Genomic DNA, 17,291 nt, shown 5'->3' with positions numbered 1-17,291 from the left:
AGTTATGACGCGGCAGAGGGGGGCCGGCATGAGGGACGGCAGGAGCGGGTCGGCAGGCCTCCCAAAGATGACGTCTTTGACAAGATTACAGACGGGGTCAGTTGACACAGATCAGGTATGTATACTGCACTACACTTCGGGGTACACGGGCGGGGGGCGGTGGAACACGAGAAGGGGGCCATTCACATACATAACATACATTACAAAGTTGTATAACTTTGTTAATTTGTGAATAATTTCTTAGCGCCGCACTACCCCTTTAATAAATTAGACTATGATCCTCTGCTATACAGCTATTATATACTCTACTAAAATTCCAAAGAGCTTATTTCACCTCAGTGAAGCTTCCCTTTATTTCAGTTACATCAAAGAAAGGATGCCAGACAATATAAATATAAAAAACGAGATTTATTCTGCAAGTCATTTAACGCCTTTGTCAGTCTGTGTGCAGTGTGTATTGATAGGTTCTGCCAGAGCGGCGTATAACTCTTAGGATAGCACAGGAAAGATACTGACAAGTTACTGTTCTAGCATCAAGTGATGGGGTAAAATAGACCTGTCAGATATAATATACAGAATAGAGGCAGAAACAAAACAATCCATTCTATGAAGTCAGGCGACATCACTGATGCATTAGGTTAATACCAAAGCCTCAGCGTGTTTCTATAGTGGACTTCTTCAGCAGATCCAAAATATGGCTAACTCCACCGTGTACAGGAAAGGAAAAATAGTGCAGCATTCAAGTCTATCCTTCCAGACACCATGATGAACACCAATGGACCCCCATTATTAGTCAGAGGCACCCCTGGAGTACACCCCGTCACAGCTTAAAGGAACACTCCGGAGGGGGAAAAAAATGTGACATAAAGTTATACAGATTTGTAAATGACTTCTATTTAAAAAATCTCCAGTCTTCCAGTACTTATCAGCTGCTGTAAGTCCTGCAGGAAGTGGTGTATTCTTGCCAGTTTGACACAGTGCTCTCTGCTGCCACCTCTGTCCATGTCAGGAACTGTCCAAAGCAGCGGTAAATCTCTATGGAAAGCCTCTACAACTCTGGACATGGACAGAGGTGGCAGCAGAGAGCATTGTGTCAGACTGAAAATAATCCACTTCCTGCAGAACATACAGCCGCATAACCAAGCCAAGGGTGGTCTCCAGTAAAGGAAACCACCTTCCAACAAGCCCCAGTCAAGGATATCATGACTTGGGAAATCTCCAAGCAAGGTCTCCATCTACAGACAGCTGTTTCTGGGCATTTGCCCCTCATCAGTGTGGAGCAGGATTCTGGCCTATCCTAGTAAAGGAATGATAGTTGACCTCAGGGAGATCAACCAAAACACCAGTCACTATTTTCTCTCTCTAGAGTCCCCCTTATAATTCTGTCAGAAAAATAGAATTCCCAATGCAAATGTGAACCTACAGATTTAAAGTGACAGTGAAAAGCAAACTCTGTGGATGACAATGCAGGGTCATGTGTTTATTCTTTGTTACCCATGCATTGGCTAGCATGCCATCAATAGAATTATCCCAAGCAGTTCTGTTGGTGTTACTTATGTATACAGAGGGTACAATGACAACCAGACCATCTGTAACGCTGCGGCAAGAAATGTATACAATCTCATTGCTTTGGGGTGTCTTTGTTTCACTATAAAAAAAAGTAAGGAAAACTCAGATATTATGCATGGGAACATAGTAGCCGGTTAGAAAACATGCCTCCGAAACATTTTGCTTGTAATACAATATCTAATAACACCCCCGTAGCTATGTCAGTCTTCTACTTATATGTGCTCTATAAACTGCTATTTACCATACATCCCGTTTCTTGACCACCTCATCCCATTTCTTCCACTAAAAACAACAGTCTAGCAAAAAAAAAAAAAAAATTCAATATTGAAATATACAATGATATAACAAAACATGAAAATAGAATGGACTGAAAATGGACTGCAAATTCAGATATGGGACCCAAGACGTGGGGTAGTAGTAAGACGTGGCTATACAGGATATGTAATATAGAGATATAAAGAGCACCACTGGGCAGAACGGAAATGAATAGAAGACGGAAGGAATCGAGAGAAAAGAATTATGCAACTAGGAAGGGAAAGATATGAGCGCCAACAAGAGAGAGGCATATACAATGTGCACGGTCTGCAGTGATAAAGGAATTCTTGTAGGGAAAGGACATACAGGAGAGATGAAGGAACACAAATAGAATGTGATGGAATAAAAAATAATAATAATGAAACAAGTGAGGCAGATGCATAAAAAGGAAAGCAAAGGGGAGAAGAGAAGCGGAAACCCACAGACACAATGGAGGAAGATAGGAAATGAGGAGATAAAAACATCAGAATGGAGAGATAAGTGAAATTACAGATGAAATGGAGAAGGTGGAACTAGAACTACAGAGGAAATCATTCAGAGTTACAAGAAACCATATAGAATCGCGGATGGAGAACAGAAAAAGTCACCCGAAATTCAGCACAAGGCACAGAGGGAGATGGGAAGGTGTGGGTGTGGATGGTGCCTATTAAACATAAATGGACTATGATGGAGAAGTGTACCTGTCAGGATATATACAAAATCCCAGCAAATATACAGTTAATGCTTCTTTATGTGTGCTGTCAGTTTTAATTTTAATTTCACAGCTCCAATAGTCTGTTTAGTGTCCTATTGTACCGCTAATTCTTCCGCATATCTCTCTGAGCTGGTGGACGGGCCCTTAGATCAGTTAGTTTCCTCAGCTGCAGCAGTGCACAGGGGGCATGTACAGCGGGTGTGTACAGCTGCTGGCCAATCAGCATTCAACATCACTGGACCAGTCTGTGCAAAGCAGAGGGACACCTCACATCACTTCCTGCATTTGGTCTCCTTTTTGCTGTTATTAAAGACCAGATGTCCTTAGCCATGGACCCTCAACTGCTGTTTGTCAGTAAGTGAGACACCTGGCGGGATACAATTATCTACAATTCCCATCATGCCTGGACAGCCAGCGACTGGGAATTGTTGTTTTGCAACAGCCCAAGGGCCAAAGGTTCCCCATCGCTGATCTACAGTGAGATCAGAAGGTTTAGAAAGATACATTGGGTCGGAATAGGGATGTTGTTGCCAATGATTTTTTTCAAAGAGAAATTGAAGAATCTAGATATAGATCTAGATGACAACTCATTTACGAAGTGCTCTAGAGCATGACAAAGCAGTGGAATGGAAAAGTAAGAGAGGTGGACGTAACTGGAATAGAAACAATCAGGAAAACTCAAAGGTTCATGGAACCGTGGAAACTACAGATAAACATATGACATGAAATAGATTGAGCTGAGGCCAACCAGAAAACGCATGGAGAATGAGAACCGACACATGGCTATATCTCAGAGGATATAGGAGGATAGGCAAAGACAAAATTATGAGCGCACATAAAACAAATCAGTAAGAAAGAATAAAGAATATTACAGCCGGAAGTCGGGAAATCGAAAACACTGCTCATGTGAGAGACTGTAGCCGAGGCAGAGGCACATATCAACATACGTAGGCACATAACTATTTGTTATCATGTATATCTATGTACATGCACACACCAACATACATAAAGAAGTATGAAAATATATACATATGGATATGTCTGTATAAACATTTATACACACTCCGAGAAACGAACATGTGGAGCTCACGTTCACATTCATACTATGGTTTCTGGCTCAGGAAGTCAGCCCTATGAAACTATGGTTTCTCAGTCAGGAGGTTCCCCAAAGCCCATCTTGGCTGGACAAGTACTGCAGTTTTCTCTTTCCATCAATGGTGTCTATATGGGCTGAGGGCCCGCTGAGCGTATACTGAAATATTCAGGGAATCCATTCTGATGATGAATTTGGGGGGCGTGAAGTTGTTGGAGTCCCCCAAGTTGTGTCTCTCCGACTGGCACTTTCTGGTTTCCGGGAGCTCCATTCAGTGAGGGAGGGGTGATAACATGGTGAGGGTCTGATGTCAGCTGGGAATAGCACTGACCCAGGGTCACAGGATACTGAACCGGTTTATTGATCTGTGCGGGCAGAACAAGAAAAAGTACATGAAAAAAAATCATAAAGGCAGCATATAAGATGAAGGCAAACCACTGTACTTAAAGGGATTGTCCATCCAAAACTAACTTGTCCCCTATCCAGAGGATTGCGGACAAGTAAGAGATCATGGGGGTCCAACCTCTGTGCCCTCCGCCGATCTCAATACTGGGCCACCAGCTTCTTTATAAATACCACCACGGGTACGGCACATGACCCTCGACTCCATTCATTCCTAAGGAGCCACCAGAAAGAGCTGAGCGATGTACTTGTCTCTTTCCAGCGGCTCCATAGGAATGAATAGAGCCGTGTGTCATGTGCGGTACCTATGGCTGTATTCAAAACAAGGAATATGAATATGATATGAAGATCAGCAGGGGGTACAGAGGTCGGACCCCCACGATCTCTCACTTGTTCTCTGTCCTGTGGATAGGGGACAGGTTAATTTTGGCTGGACAACCTCTATAAATATCATGCCCCACCAGATGCAATGTGAAAGTGTGTACTAACTAAGATAAAGGTTTTCCTGAGAGGGTCACAATGTCTAACACATATGTTCATTCAATTAAAGAGATATTCCACCACTGACATGGTGGACATCCACAGACATTTTTCTGTAACTCCTAAGAACTTAAAGGGGTACTCCGGGCCGGGGAGTATTTTTGAGGATCGCTGGGGAGGGGGTGGAAATTGAAGCCGGAGGTCACTTACCTCCCCCGTTCCAGCGCCGGTGCCCGGATCGCGCCGTCGGGATGGGAGTACCTTATCATCAGGAATGCCCTAGGCAGTATTTTTCCTATTAATCACTTGTGTGAACACTGCACAGATGCCTTAACGATCCAGCAGTGTTCACACAGGTAAAGAATAGGAGAACTCCTGCCCAGGGCATTCCTAATGATGAGGAGGGACGGAGAGGCAGTGCAAGGCTTGGGCATACACACTCTAGGCCACGCCAATTTGACACAGGGCTGCAAGTTTAAAAGTTGTTTTTTAGGACAATAACTGCATCACCTGCCGAACGGACCCCGAACGGAGTCGCTTTAAGTTTCATCAACTGAATATCTTACCTGGGATTCTCTCACAAAAAAATAGAATTATTAAATAATAATTAAAATAAATATTTGAAAATTTACCTAAAACTTAGTAGCAAAACATGTTTCCGCTTTACTTACATAATGACTCCTGGGCTCTGTAAAGAATATGTATTAGGTCTCAGGAGATCCTAGAGAGTGTATGATGCAAAGCAATGCAATCCATGAACACTCACCACTCCGCCATTACCATTGCTGCTCGGAATAGAGAAGAGCTCAGTGACGTTTGGGACAGAGTCGCTGATGAAGGTCACATTTCCATACACGTGGTGGGGGAACTTCTCTGTGCTCTGCTCCATGATGCCAATCTGGGAGGTGCGCACGTGGTACGGGAAGTTCTTATTGGCTGCAGACGGCCTGGTGATTATCTAAGGATGGGAAAAGGACCAAGACCAAGGTAAGTCAGTGAATGTGAAACACACCATAATCTGACTCTGTTCTTGTATGCGGATCTCCACCATTCCTATGGTTTATAAACTGTACCCAACTCATATGACTGTAGGAACCAAGCAATGAATTAATTTTTTTAGTATGCATTTCTTTCAAAGTCTAGAGACCCCATTTAATTAAATGTGGATATCCCTTTCAAGACCAAGCCCAAAATGACCCAGTGGACCGCGACAATTTTCATTTTTACATTTTTGTTTTTTACTCCTCCCCGTCTAAGAGCACTTTCAGTTTTCTATCTTCAGGGCCATGTAAGGGCTTGTTTTTTACAGGAGTAGTTGTACTTTGTAATGGCGTCTTTTATTCTACCATAACATGTATGATGGAATCCCAAATATATTATTTATGAAGATATAGGGCCCTATTCCACCGGACGATTATCGTTCAGATTATCGTTAAATCGTTCGAATCTAAACTATAATCGTTCGGTTGAAATGCAGTAACGATTAACGACCGAACGAGAAATCGTTGATCGCTTTATAAGACCTGGACCTATTTTTATCGTTGCTCGTTCGCAAAACGTTCGCAAATCGTTCGCATTGAATAAGACATCGTTCGGTCGTTCGCAATAGATACGAACGCAATGGCGAAGAAATACGGAAGAAGAAACGATCGCAATTACGATCATAAGTAACGATTATCGTTCCATGGAAATGAGTGAACGTTTTCAGGTCTTTCGCAATAGCGGTCGTTTGAGATCGTTAATCGTTAGCGATTATGCTAACGATAATCGTCCGGTGGAATAGGGCCCTTAAATAGGTGAAATTGGAAAAAAGAATGCAATATGGTAATTTTTGGGGGGTTCCTGTGTTTACGTAATGTACTATATGGTAAAAGCGACATGATACCATTATTCTATAGGTCAGTCTGAACACAACCATATGCAGGTTACACAAGTTCTCTAATGTTATATATTTTATTTTTATGAAATCCTTTTTTTTTTTTGCAAATAATTATTAATAAAGTGGTCCTATTGTGACGCTTATAACGGTTTTATTTTTTCACCTATGGGGCTGTATGTGTTAATGTAATTATTAGAGATGAGCGAACCGGGTTCGGGTTCGAGTCGATCCGAACCCGATCGTTCAGTATTTGATTAGCGGGGGCTGCTGAACTTGGATAAAGCTCTAAGGTTGTCTGGAAAACATGGATACAGCCAATGACTATATCCATGTTTTCCACATAGCCTTAGGGCCCTATTCCACCGGACGATTATCGTTTGCATAATCGTTAACGATTAACGATCTCAAATAACCGCTATTACGAAAGACCTGAAAATGTTCACTCTTTCCATGGAACGATAATCGTTACTTATGATCGTAATTGCGATCGTTTATTCTTCGCTATTGCGTTCGTATCTATTGTGAACGACCGAACGATGTCTTATTCAATGTGAACGTTTTGCAAACAAGCAACGATAAAAATAGGTCCAGGACTTATAAAGCGATCAACGATTTCTCGTTTGGTCATTAATCGTTAGCTGCATTTCAACCGAACGATTATCGTTTAGATATAAACGATTTAACGATAATCTGAACGATAATCGTCCGGTGGAATAGGGCCATTAGGGCTTTATCCAAGTTCAGCAGCCACCGCTAATCAAATGCCGAAAGTTCGGGTTCGGATCAACTCGAGCATGCTCGAAGTTCACTCATCTCTAGTAATTATTACATTACATACACTGTACAATGCTTTGCCATAGCATTGATCAGTGTAATAGGCGCTCTGCTCATTGAGCCTGCCTGTGGCAGACTCAAGCAACAGACCACCGATTGGACCACACAGAGGAAGGTAAGAGACCTCCGGCGGTCTGTTAAAACGATCGGGACCCCCGCCGCGTGATCACTTAAACGTCGCGTGATCGCTGAAGCCTGTCATTAACGGTGAGGTCCCAGCTGCTATAAAGCCGCCTGCTTTGGAGTGTGCTTCATAGCACCTTCGAGACCCATGTCGTACAGTTACGTCAAGGGTCGTCTGGTGACAGACATCCATGACATAACTGTACGTCATGGGTCATCTAGGGGTTAAATTTACACATCAGAAAGTTATACAGATATGTAAATTACTTTTGCTTTAAAATCTCTAGTCTTCCAGTACTTATCAGCTGCTGTATGTCCTGCAAAAAGTGGCACAGTGCTGTCTGCTGCCACCTCTGTCCATGTCAGGAGCTGTTCTGAGCAGGACAGGTTTTCTATTGGGATTTGGCACTGCTCTGGACAGTTCCTGACATGGACAGAGGTGGCAGCAGAGAGCACTGTGTCAGACTGGAAAGAATATACCACTTCCTGCATTGCATACAACAGCTGAAACGTATTGAAAAGGGTTCAATTTTTTAAAGAGAAGTAATTTACATACCTGTATCTTTCTAACATCAGTTGATTTTAAATGTATTCAGAGTGCCCCTTTAAAGTAACAGCTACTGTATTGTGGGCCATAAGGACAAGGTGATTTTTTTTTTATATCTTTTATCACATCTTATGGTGCAGCATTTCACTAGGACCGTCGCTGATCGCAAAAACAAAAAAAAGAGAGTGCACTTTTTTCCATCCAGCACTTGGAATACTCGATGAGCATATGGGGGAACTATACTGGCAGCCATATTGGTTGTCCAGTTGTTGACCAAGAAATGGTTGGATAGATTTTGTTTAATAAAATGGCTGCCTACCAGGAAAACGGCGTGTGCATATAGATGGATTCCCAGCTGGATCCCGTTCACAATCTTCTCCCGAGCCCATTTAGGGATTCCAAAATTTGCGATCAGAGCCATGACGGGCACCGCAAAGAACCTGAGAAGAAACATACACAACAAGATTCATACAAGAATGTGATTTATTGTGTCATCATAACAAGACCCAAAGATGGAGAACGTCCATATGATATACTGGCTGGCAAAGGAAACCTATATCAGATTCCAAGATCTCAGCTGGGACCCAACCTAGAGATGTAAGGAATCAAACGGGAACAACAGTGTTCACATAGGCTGGAGGAGGGGGGCACATAGGTAATGAAGCCCCGCCCAGATGACACTGTCCACCAATGATAAAAAAAAACAATTTTGGCCAGAAAGACAACAAAGACATGTTTTATACAGGTATATATCTCAGGGCAGCATTGTAACGCCTGGAGTAGTGGATCCACTGGACCGTCACTAGCGATGGCACTAACCTCACCAGGGAGCGGAGTCTAAGGGGCACCTGGTTTTCACCAGAGCCCGCCGCAAGGCGGGATGGACTTGCCGGAGCAGGCGACCCCCAGTTCGCTACCCCTGGCTTGGTTGCTAGTGACGGCAGGCGAGGCGTGGCAGGAGCAGTAGGCAGGAGATGGTGCTGGCAGAGGTCTGCAGGCGCAAACGCAGGTGACAGGCTGAACACAGGAGCAATAGCGTAACAGAGGAGCAGGAACCAGGAACAAGGACTAGGGACCAGGTAGCGGACAGGAATCAGGAACAAGGACTAGGGACCAGGTAGCGGACAGGAATCAGGAACAACAGGGAGCTGGGCCAAACACTATGGGAAGCAAGTAGAGGCTCCAACACCTGGGAGGGGGCAGGGCTGGAACTTATAGGGGAGTGATTGACACTAAAACCAATTAGGAGCGCACTGCCCCTTTAAATCTGAGACAGCCGGCGCGCGCGCGCCCTAGGAGGTGCTGGGAACTGCACATATCGATAGAGGGGGTGACAATATCCTTCATTGCCTTAAAGGAATACTCTGGCGGAAAAAAAAATTCTTTCAAATCAACTGGTGTCAGAAAGTTATATAGATTTGTACTTATCTGTACTCATCAGCTGCTGACTGTTCTGCAGGAAGAGGTGTATTATTTCCAGTCTGACACAGTGCTCTCTGCTGCCACCTTTGTCCGGAACTGTCCAGAGCAGGAGCAAATGCCCATAGAAAACTTCTGCTCTGGACAGTTCCTGACATGGACAGAGGTGGCAGCAGAGAGCACTGTCTGACTGGAAAGAATACACCACTTCCTGCAGGACTTACAGCAGCCGATAAGTACTAGAAGACTGAAGATTTTTAAACAGAAGTAAAATACAAATCTGTATAACTTTCTGACAGTAGTTGATTTTAAAGAAAAAAATTGCCAGAGTGCCCCCTACAAAAAAAAAAACCCAAAATGTGTGAGCATACCCTAACGCTATAGCTCGGATACAGTTGGATTTATTCAATTACTCAATTATTGCGATTAGATTAATGTTATTTTTTTTCCTGTCTCACTCACTTCCCATCTCCATCCCTGCTTGATAGACAGTCAGGGCTCAGCTTCCAGCTGGGATAGGTATGGGAGGAGGAGAGAGGAGATGTTCCAGCTTTCAGCAGGGGCCATAGGAAAGCCTCTCTGACACATTGCATTGGAAAATCAAATACACTATGGAAGTACAGACAGATACATAAAAGGTACAGTGTGTCTCCCACACCCCCGCTGCGAGATAGAGAACGTAGGCTTCTAGCAACTTTGCTCTATCTGGATCAGTTCCTCTAGTTATCAGGATACTGTCCTGCGCTTTTAGACATGTTCTTGGCGTGGGTTGGGGCTTCTCTGACTTGTCCTCTCCCTTGAATAGCATAACACAGCATAGTGCTGCTTTTAAAAAACTGGTGTCTGAGTCTCCCATGTGCGTCTGCTTTACACAGGAACCTGACTAAGACTACTGACTAAGTGTGGGTATATACTTCCTCTACCCATGTGACAACTTTCTATAGGTGGTATAATATCCCCTGTGAGTGGGAAAGAAGAAAGCATAGAAAGAAAGGAGTTCAGGGATAGGTAGAGAAGAAGAGAAGGTCCTCATTGGTGTACAGATCACAATAAACAATAACCCTATGGTTGCCTGCAGCTGTGCAAAACATAAGTACAGCTACATCTAATAGTGACATCTTGTGGCAAAACTTGGGTACTACTTCATTACCACAGTTACTTTTGCAAGGGGTGTAACATACTGGTAACACCCGTGGTGGGATACCACACATATACTCACCAGAGTGTGTAAGCTGCAAAGAAGGGGACGTAAAAAGCTTGTTTCTCCGGGAAGTGCTTGAGTGTCACTAAGACGGCATAACAGAACCATATGTAGGCCAGGAACTGGAGGGCAATGTTCCCGTAACCTGCCGGAGATTCATATGTGTACAGGACCTGAGCTGGATCAAAAAACTGTGGGAAAAAAGAGGTTAGCACTACTATGAGCTCATACATGGTGGTGCACCAGTACAATATACAGTGCCGGACTGGCCCACGGGAGGACCAAGGATCCTCCTGTTGGCCCCCAGCTAAGAACCTGCACTAACACTGACTGGCCCACTGGTTCTTCATCGGTGGGCCCCCAGGATCATTTCCTCTGGTGGGCCCCAGATACCCCAGTCCAACACCGACTTTATATACATTAGCATTTAAATGGGCACTATCAGCATCCATGATGTGTCACAGGGACATATCAAAAGTTTTTGTCAGTTGGGGTCTGAGTGTTCAGACCGCGACTGATCAGAAGAATCAGCCGGGAGAAGTCTGCACTCAGCGTGTTCTCTCCTGGCTCTGTGTCATGTGACTGAGAGAGTCACATAATGTAAGTCTATAGGACTGTCTCAATCACATAGAAGCAGAGCGGGGTGAGAAGCGTGCATGCTACCCAATCGATCGGAGTCTGAACACTCAGACCACGACCAATAAGAACTCTCTGTGACATTTTTTTCCCTATATCACAGGGTCATTTACCTGTGCCTCATGTATGAACAGCACCGTATGAGTCACCGTGTACAGCGTCATGTAGACAGACAGCTTGATGGAGCCCAAGTGACTAATACGTCCTCTGCAACAAGACAAATAACATCAGAACAACGGCACAAAGTAAGGTTCACGCTACATGGATAACAATCGGCCACTGACACGACTCCGCCTATTGCACAGATTACTGAAGCCAAAGCCAGGGACAGACTATAAAAAGAGAACAGGTCATAAAGGAAAGACTGAGATCTCTCCTCTTCTCAAACCCTTTCCTGGCTTTGGCTTCAAAAATCAGTCAGATAAATCTCCCTGTGTAAACACAACATTGCTATAGTCTTGTAAGCCTTGAACTTGTGTTAGGTAGGACATCATAAGGAGAGGATTTCAACCTCTAATGGCCCTATTCCACCAACAGATCTGACCACAGATTATCTGCCAAAGATTTGAAGCCAAACCCAGAAACAGACAATAAACAGAGAACATGTCATATAGGAAAGACTGGATTTCTCCTCTTTTCAAATCCACTCCTGGCTTTGGCTTCAAATCTTTGGCAGGTAATCTGTGGTCAGATCTGTTGGTGGAATAGGGCCTTGATGGTGCGTTTACATAGACAGATTTATCTGACAGATTTTTAAAGCCAAAGCCAAGAACAGACTATAAACAGAGAACAGGTCATAAAGGAAAGACTGAGATTTCTCCTCTTTTCAAATCAATTCCTGTCAAAAAATCAGTGTAAACGCACCATAAGGCCTAATGCAGGCGTTTAGTATTTTTTTTTGGCCTGTATACTCTTTCCGATATCAACGTTTGCAATCCCCTAAAAAATGCGGATTGTTCATCTGTATTCCACCCGCAATCCGTTTGTTTTTTTTGCGGATTTGTATTGTCCTTTCTGTGCCGGAAGACAGAAGGGAACAGTGCGCATCGGGAGAGCTGCAGCAATGGGGGGAAGGTGTGGAGTTATTTTCTTTTTATGTTTTCTAGCCTTTGATCTGGGCGATTTGGACGTCTGTGGGCCCCCAGGAGCCTCGGGCCCTGAATGGCCACCTAAACCACCCACATTATAATCCACCACTGTGTTACAGAAGGACCTTACCACTCAGCCAATCAGTGGCTGCATCACTGTTCCCCCTTCTCCCTGATTGGCTGAGCGGAGAAGGTCCTTGTCTGACACAGACGGAAAGAAGTGTGACACTGTGCGGGACCGACACAGAGAGAGTTGGGGGGAGATAAATATTTAACTGAGCGCTGAGCACAGATTAATAAAAAACATTGGGGGAGATTTATCATCAAACATGGTGTAAAGTGAAACTGGCTCAGTTCCCTCTAGTAACCAATCAGATTCCACCTTTCTCTTTCCAAAGAGTCTGTGAGGAATGAAAGGTGGAATCTGATTGGTTGCTAGGGGTGACTGAGCCAGTTTCACTTTACACCATGTTTGATAAATCTCCCCCAAGATCTGCACATTCCCCCAGGGGACCCCTATATGACATTAACATGCAGAAACAGAGGAAATGGACAGGGTTGTCATTTTGGGGGGACTCTTTTAGGAAGCTTGTCCATTCTGTATAGTGACGGGCATAGAATAATACACTAATCACTGATGGATTGTGCTGTCTCTGCAACAAGGGTGTCTGGAGGTACGACAGGTGACACCGTGGTGCCTGCACTTTATTCTCAGGAAATTAGGGGGGGGGGTATTCCAACGCCTCATATAATCGTGGGAAACCATCATTTTAACTCTCATCAATGTAAAAATAGCAGAAATCCTGAAAAACAAGATGATGCCCACATCAACCAATCAGATCAGAGGTGACATTTGTACAGAGAAAGGTTCCAAAATAAATGCTGGTATCTGATTGGTCGATGGGGGGGCACGTCTGTAGTATGTAGTAGGGGACAGTCCTCCTCACCTTGTCACCGTGAATCCTTTCCCCAGCAGAATCAGCATCAGCAAGAAGATGAGGAAACTGGCGGAGAAGAGCAGCTTGGCTGTAAGAGAAGAGCATGGCTGAGTACATGGCCCTAACATGAGACCTTCCACCATGTACAGCTCTGTGCATTGTTATCACACCAGTAATGAATTATCGGAGGCGGCCATATCTAATCTTCCTGTCACTGATCTGCCGCACACACCAAATGAGGAGCGCTAATGAGAAGTCCAGATAAACAAGGGAATCCGAGGTTTATCTGCTTGTTAGACATGGAAGATCAACAAAGCTGCAATGTGGTTACAAAGAGCACGGCGGCTTCAAGGGAATTCTACCCTCATTTTTATTCTAACATTTCATTGTGGTTGGTGGCGGCCTATAAATCATCCGGCTAATTCCTGCTGTGCCATTCTGTAACGTTACCATGCTCCACTGATCTATATATTGTATATTTAAGAAAAAAATTGTAGGTGGAATTCCCCTTTAAGAGTTTAAAGGGAATGTGTAAATAAGTTTATGTTAAAGATATTTTTAAAGAATTTTTGGTGATGTTTTTCATATCTTCCATTTTTCTATCTATATTATAAAATAATCCTGATATCTTGCAGTTTTCATTCTCACCGCTAGGGATAAAACTAAGCTGAGACTTCCTGTTCTGTCTGTGGTGATAAGAGGAGGCTTCTGTAAAGTGATCTGTACAGCACTGCAGCGTCATGTGACACCAGTAGATAGTAGACAATAGCAGCTCCCTCTGGAATGACCTCTTCACAGGTCACAGAGCGCGCTCAGTAATGGTTCACATTCATCTCAAGTGGACTCACTCTGTCTATTGTCGTCTATGTCCATGAGCCTGGCTGTAAACCATGTCTTTTAAGTATGTGTTCTGCATGGCAATACTAGAGAGATCAGAGCTGGGCATGTGTTCTTGTGAATGTCAGTAGTGCAGCCTCAGGCTTTAGAGCTGTAATTCAAAGAGATTCCAGCAGAGGAGTGACATATTGGAAAATGTTTTTCACATTTTTGATAAACATCACAATACCAACCTAGTACTTTAATACTGGGGCTTCCAACTCCATCCTGTGCATATTGTCCCCAGTATACACAGAAGAACACCAGACTGAGCACTAAGGGGAAAAAAGATGTTACTATTAATATTCTACCACATAACACAGACAGAACATTAGAAGAACTTACAACCTACTAGCCCTCCTACATACACTGATCAGCCATAACATTAATAACATTAATTCCTTCAGCTTAACTGGTTCCAGAAAGTTCAAAAGATTTATAATTTACTTCTATTAAAACATCTCAAGTCTTCCAGTACTTATCACCTGCTGTATGTCCTGCAGGAAACAGTGTATTCTCTCCAGTCTGACACAGTGCTCTCTGCTGCCACCTCTGTCCATGTCAGGAACTGTCCAGAGAAGCAGCAAATCCCCATAAAAAACCTCTCCTGCTCTGGACAGTTCCTGACATGGACAGAGGTGGCAGCAGAGAGCACTGTGTCAGACTGGAGAGAATACACTGTTTCCTGCAGGACACACAGCAGCTGATAAGTACTGGAAGACTTGAGATGTTTTAATTTGGAGTCTCAAACACACAGTATAGCCAGATATCTTTAGCCTGTTTCCACGGGGTGCCTCCATGATGGGGAGAGCACCACACCACCCTGTTAGATAGCCCCTTAAGTCCCACTCGGTTGCGAGTATTTAAACATAAATAGGGAAACAACAGGGACAGAGGTGGCAGCAGAGAGCACTGTGTCAGACTGAAAAGAAAACACCCCTTCCTGTAGGATATACAGCAGCTGATAAGTACTGGAAGACTTAAAGTTTTTAAATAGAAGTAAATTACAAATCTGTATAACTTTCTGAAACCAGTTGATTTGAAAGAAAAAGATTTTCACCAGAGTTCCCCTTTAAGGGATCCTGCTATGCTAGTGGCCATGATGTCCAGGTCTCTGCAGATGTGTAACTTACCTTCTACTCCAGCTGCAGCCATAAACATCTTGTACGTGGTGTGCAGGAGCTGCCGTCCTCGCAGGATATCTGGGGGAATAGAAAATTGTCATCCAAAACCATCAAATCCATCCGAAAAACTAACAGTGAATAAAACACGGAGCTAAGATGATACATCTAGCTATGTGTGCACCGCCGATAATATACTGTACTGCAGTGTCCAGCCTGAGGGGGCGCCAGCGTGGCACTAATGTTATGCTCACATGACTACTAAGATGCTTAGCATTGTACTATACTATAACATCCAATCACACATCACATCTGCACAATAAATCCCACCATTGCTTGAGCTATATAACATGCACTGCAAAAATGGCGGCCGGGACACGGCTGTGAGCGATGTAGCTGCTTTTGTGTAAACCAGTGTGTATAAATGTTTCCCTCTGCTGTGCACTATATACTGCTAGTCATCTACATCTTGGCCTGCAGGTGGCGCTCCTTTTATATTATTACCAGGATATAACTGGGAACACAATTGTGCAAGGATTCGAATTCCAGTTATTTTCCCATTTTTCGACATTTAAAAAGTTGTCAATAGAGTTTAAAAAATTAACTCTTTACATACTATCTGCTTCGTTTTTACCCCTATTTTTTTTGTGGGGATGTATTACTGCAGAACTACTAGATTTACCATTCAGACTTCTAGGACACCTGATTGACAACCTCTTTGGAAGCTATTACAGTCAGGGATGTCTTAACGCAATTATGGGCACTGACAGTCAGCAGAGCTAGTGGTAGTATCACCTGTGCACTGACAGTCAGCAGAGCTAGTGGTAGTATCACCTGTGCACTGACAGTCAGCAGAGCTAGTGTCGGCAGTATCACCTGTGCACTGACAGTCAGCAGAGCCAGAGTCGGCAGCATCACCTGTGCACTGACAGTCAGCAGAGCCAGAGTCGGCAGCATCACCTGTGCACTGACAGTCAGCAGAGCTAGTGTCGGCAGTATCACCTGTGCACTGACAGTCAGCAGAGCCAGAGTCGGCAGCATCACCTGTGCACTGACAGTCAGCAGAGCTAGTGTCGGCAGTATCACCTGTGCACTGACAGTCAGCAGAGCCAGTGTCGGCAGTATCACCTGTGCACTGGCAGTCAGCAGAGCTAGTGTCGGCAGTATCACCTGTGCACTGACAGTCAGCAGAGCCAGTGTCGGCAGTATCACCTGTGCACTGGCAGTCAGCAGAGCTAGTGTCGGCAGTATCACCTGTGCACTGACAGTCAGCAGAGCCAGAGTTGGCAGTATCACCTGTGCACTGACAGTCAGCAGAGCCAGTGTCGGCAGTATCACCTGTGCACTGACAGTCAGCAGAGCCAGAGTCGGCAGTATCACCTGTGCACTGGCAGTCAGCAGCAGGCAGAGGTGCTATGCCCACAGAACTCATGATGGAGGCCCCTATGAGTCATGGGCCCCCGGGCAGCTGCCTACTCTACCCAATGGGAAAGACGGCTTTGGCTACAGCAACCATATTGGTTGTCATCCAATAAATCCAATGCCCTGCAATCCACAATACAGCAGATGATGCACTTACAGCCAAAGTAACAGGACAGCAGAAGGATGAGGATGAAGATCAGAAGGAAGGTGATGTCAGTCTCCAAGATCCCTGCAAAAATAATAAAATGACAACATTACCGTACTGTATGGGACACTATTGTGGGGGCTGGCTACTATATGGGGCACTATTGTGGGAGCTGACTACTATATGGGGCACATTTGTGGGAGCTGACTACTATATGGGGCACTATTACTTTGCGAGGCACTATATGGAACACCATTGGGCGGTTGACTTCTATATGGGGCACCATTGTGGGGGATTCTATGTGGGACACTATTGTGGGGATTTATCATATCATTGATCGTAGTGCAATGTGCTTGGTGACACACGACGCTCTGACAGCGCCAGGAACACTGCACATCGCTCTGAAAGTTCCAGATATGCTGCTTGTCCACTTCAATAAATATCAAGGTCAGCTCGTGACTTTGTCCAAGTTTTTAATTTTGTTCCGCTGTCTATTTGAGTTTGACACC

The 17,291-nt window shown here is 44.3% G+C and overlaps 1 protein-coding gene across 1 annotated transcript in view; it reads right to left on the bottom strand.

Moving 5' to 3' along the window:
• Positions 1–389: 389 nt before the first annotated feature.
• TMEM145 (transmembrane protein 145) overlaps positions 390–17,291 on the bottom strand; it is a 62,118-nt gene continuing 45,216 nt past the window's right edge. The window contains exons 7-15 of the mRNA XM_069948079.1: positions 16,795–16,866; positions 15,228–15,296; positions 14,289–14,369; positions 13,228–13,306; positions 11,306–11,399; positions 10,575–10,747; positions 8,256–8,376; positions 5,320–5,511; positions 390–4,036 (exon numbers count right to left, since the gene is read on the bottom strand). Coding sequence (XP_069804180.1) covers positions 3,800–4,036; positions 5,320–5,511; positions 8,256–8,376; positions 10,575–10,747; positions 11,306–11,399; positions 13,228–13,306; positions 14,289–14,369; positions 15,228–15,296; positions 16,795–16,866 — 1,118 coding nt within the window. The 3' untranslated portion in view covers positions 390–3,799. The remainder of the gene's footprint in view (positions 4,037–5,319; positions 5,512–8,255; positions 8,377–10,574; positions 10,748–11,305; positions 11,400–13,227; positions 13,307–14,288; positions 14,370–15,227; positions 15,297–16,794; positions 16,867–17,291) is intronic.

Source organism: Dendropsophus ebraccatus, chromosome 12 (assembly GCF_027789765.1).
Source record: "Dendropsophus ebraccatus isolate aDenEbr1 chromosome 12, aDenEbr1.pat, whole genome shotgun sequence".
Classification (NCBI taxonomy): Eukaryota; Metazoa; Chordata; class Amphibia; order Anura; family Hylidae; genus Dendropsophus; species Dendropsophus ebraccatus.
The sequence above is the reverse complement of the archived record's forward strand: the minus strand, read 5'-3'. Positions and strand labels throughout refer to the sequence as shown.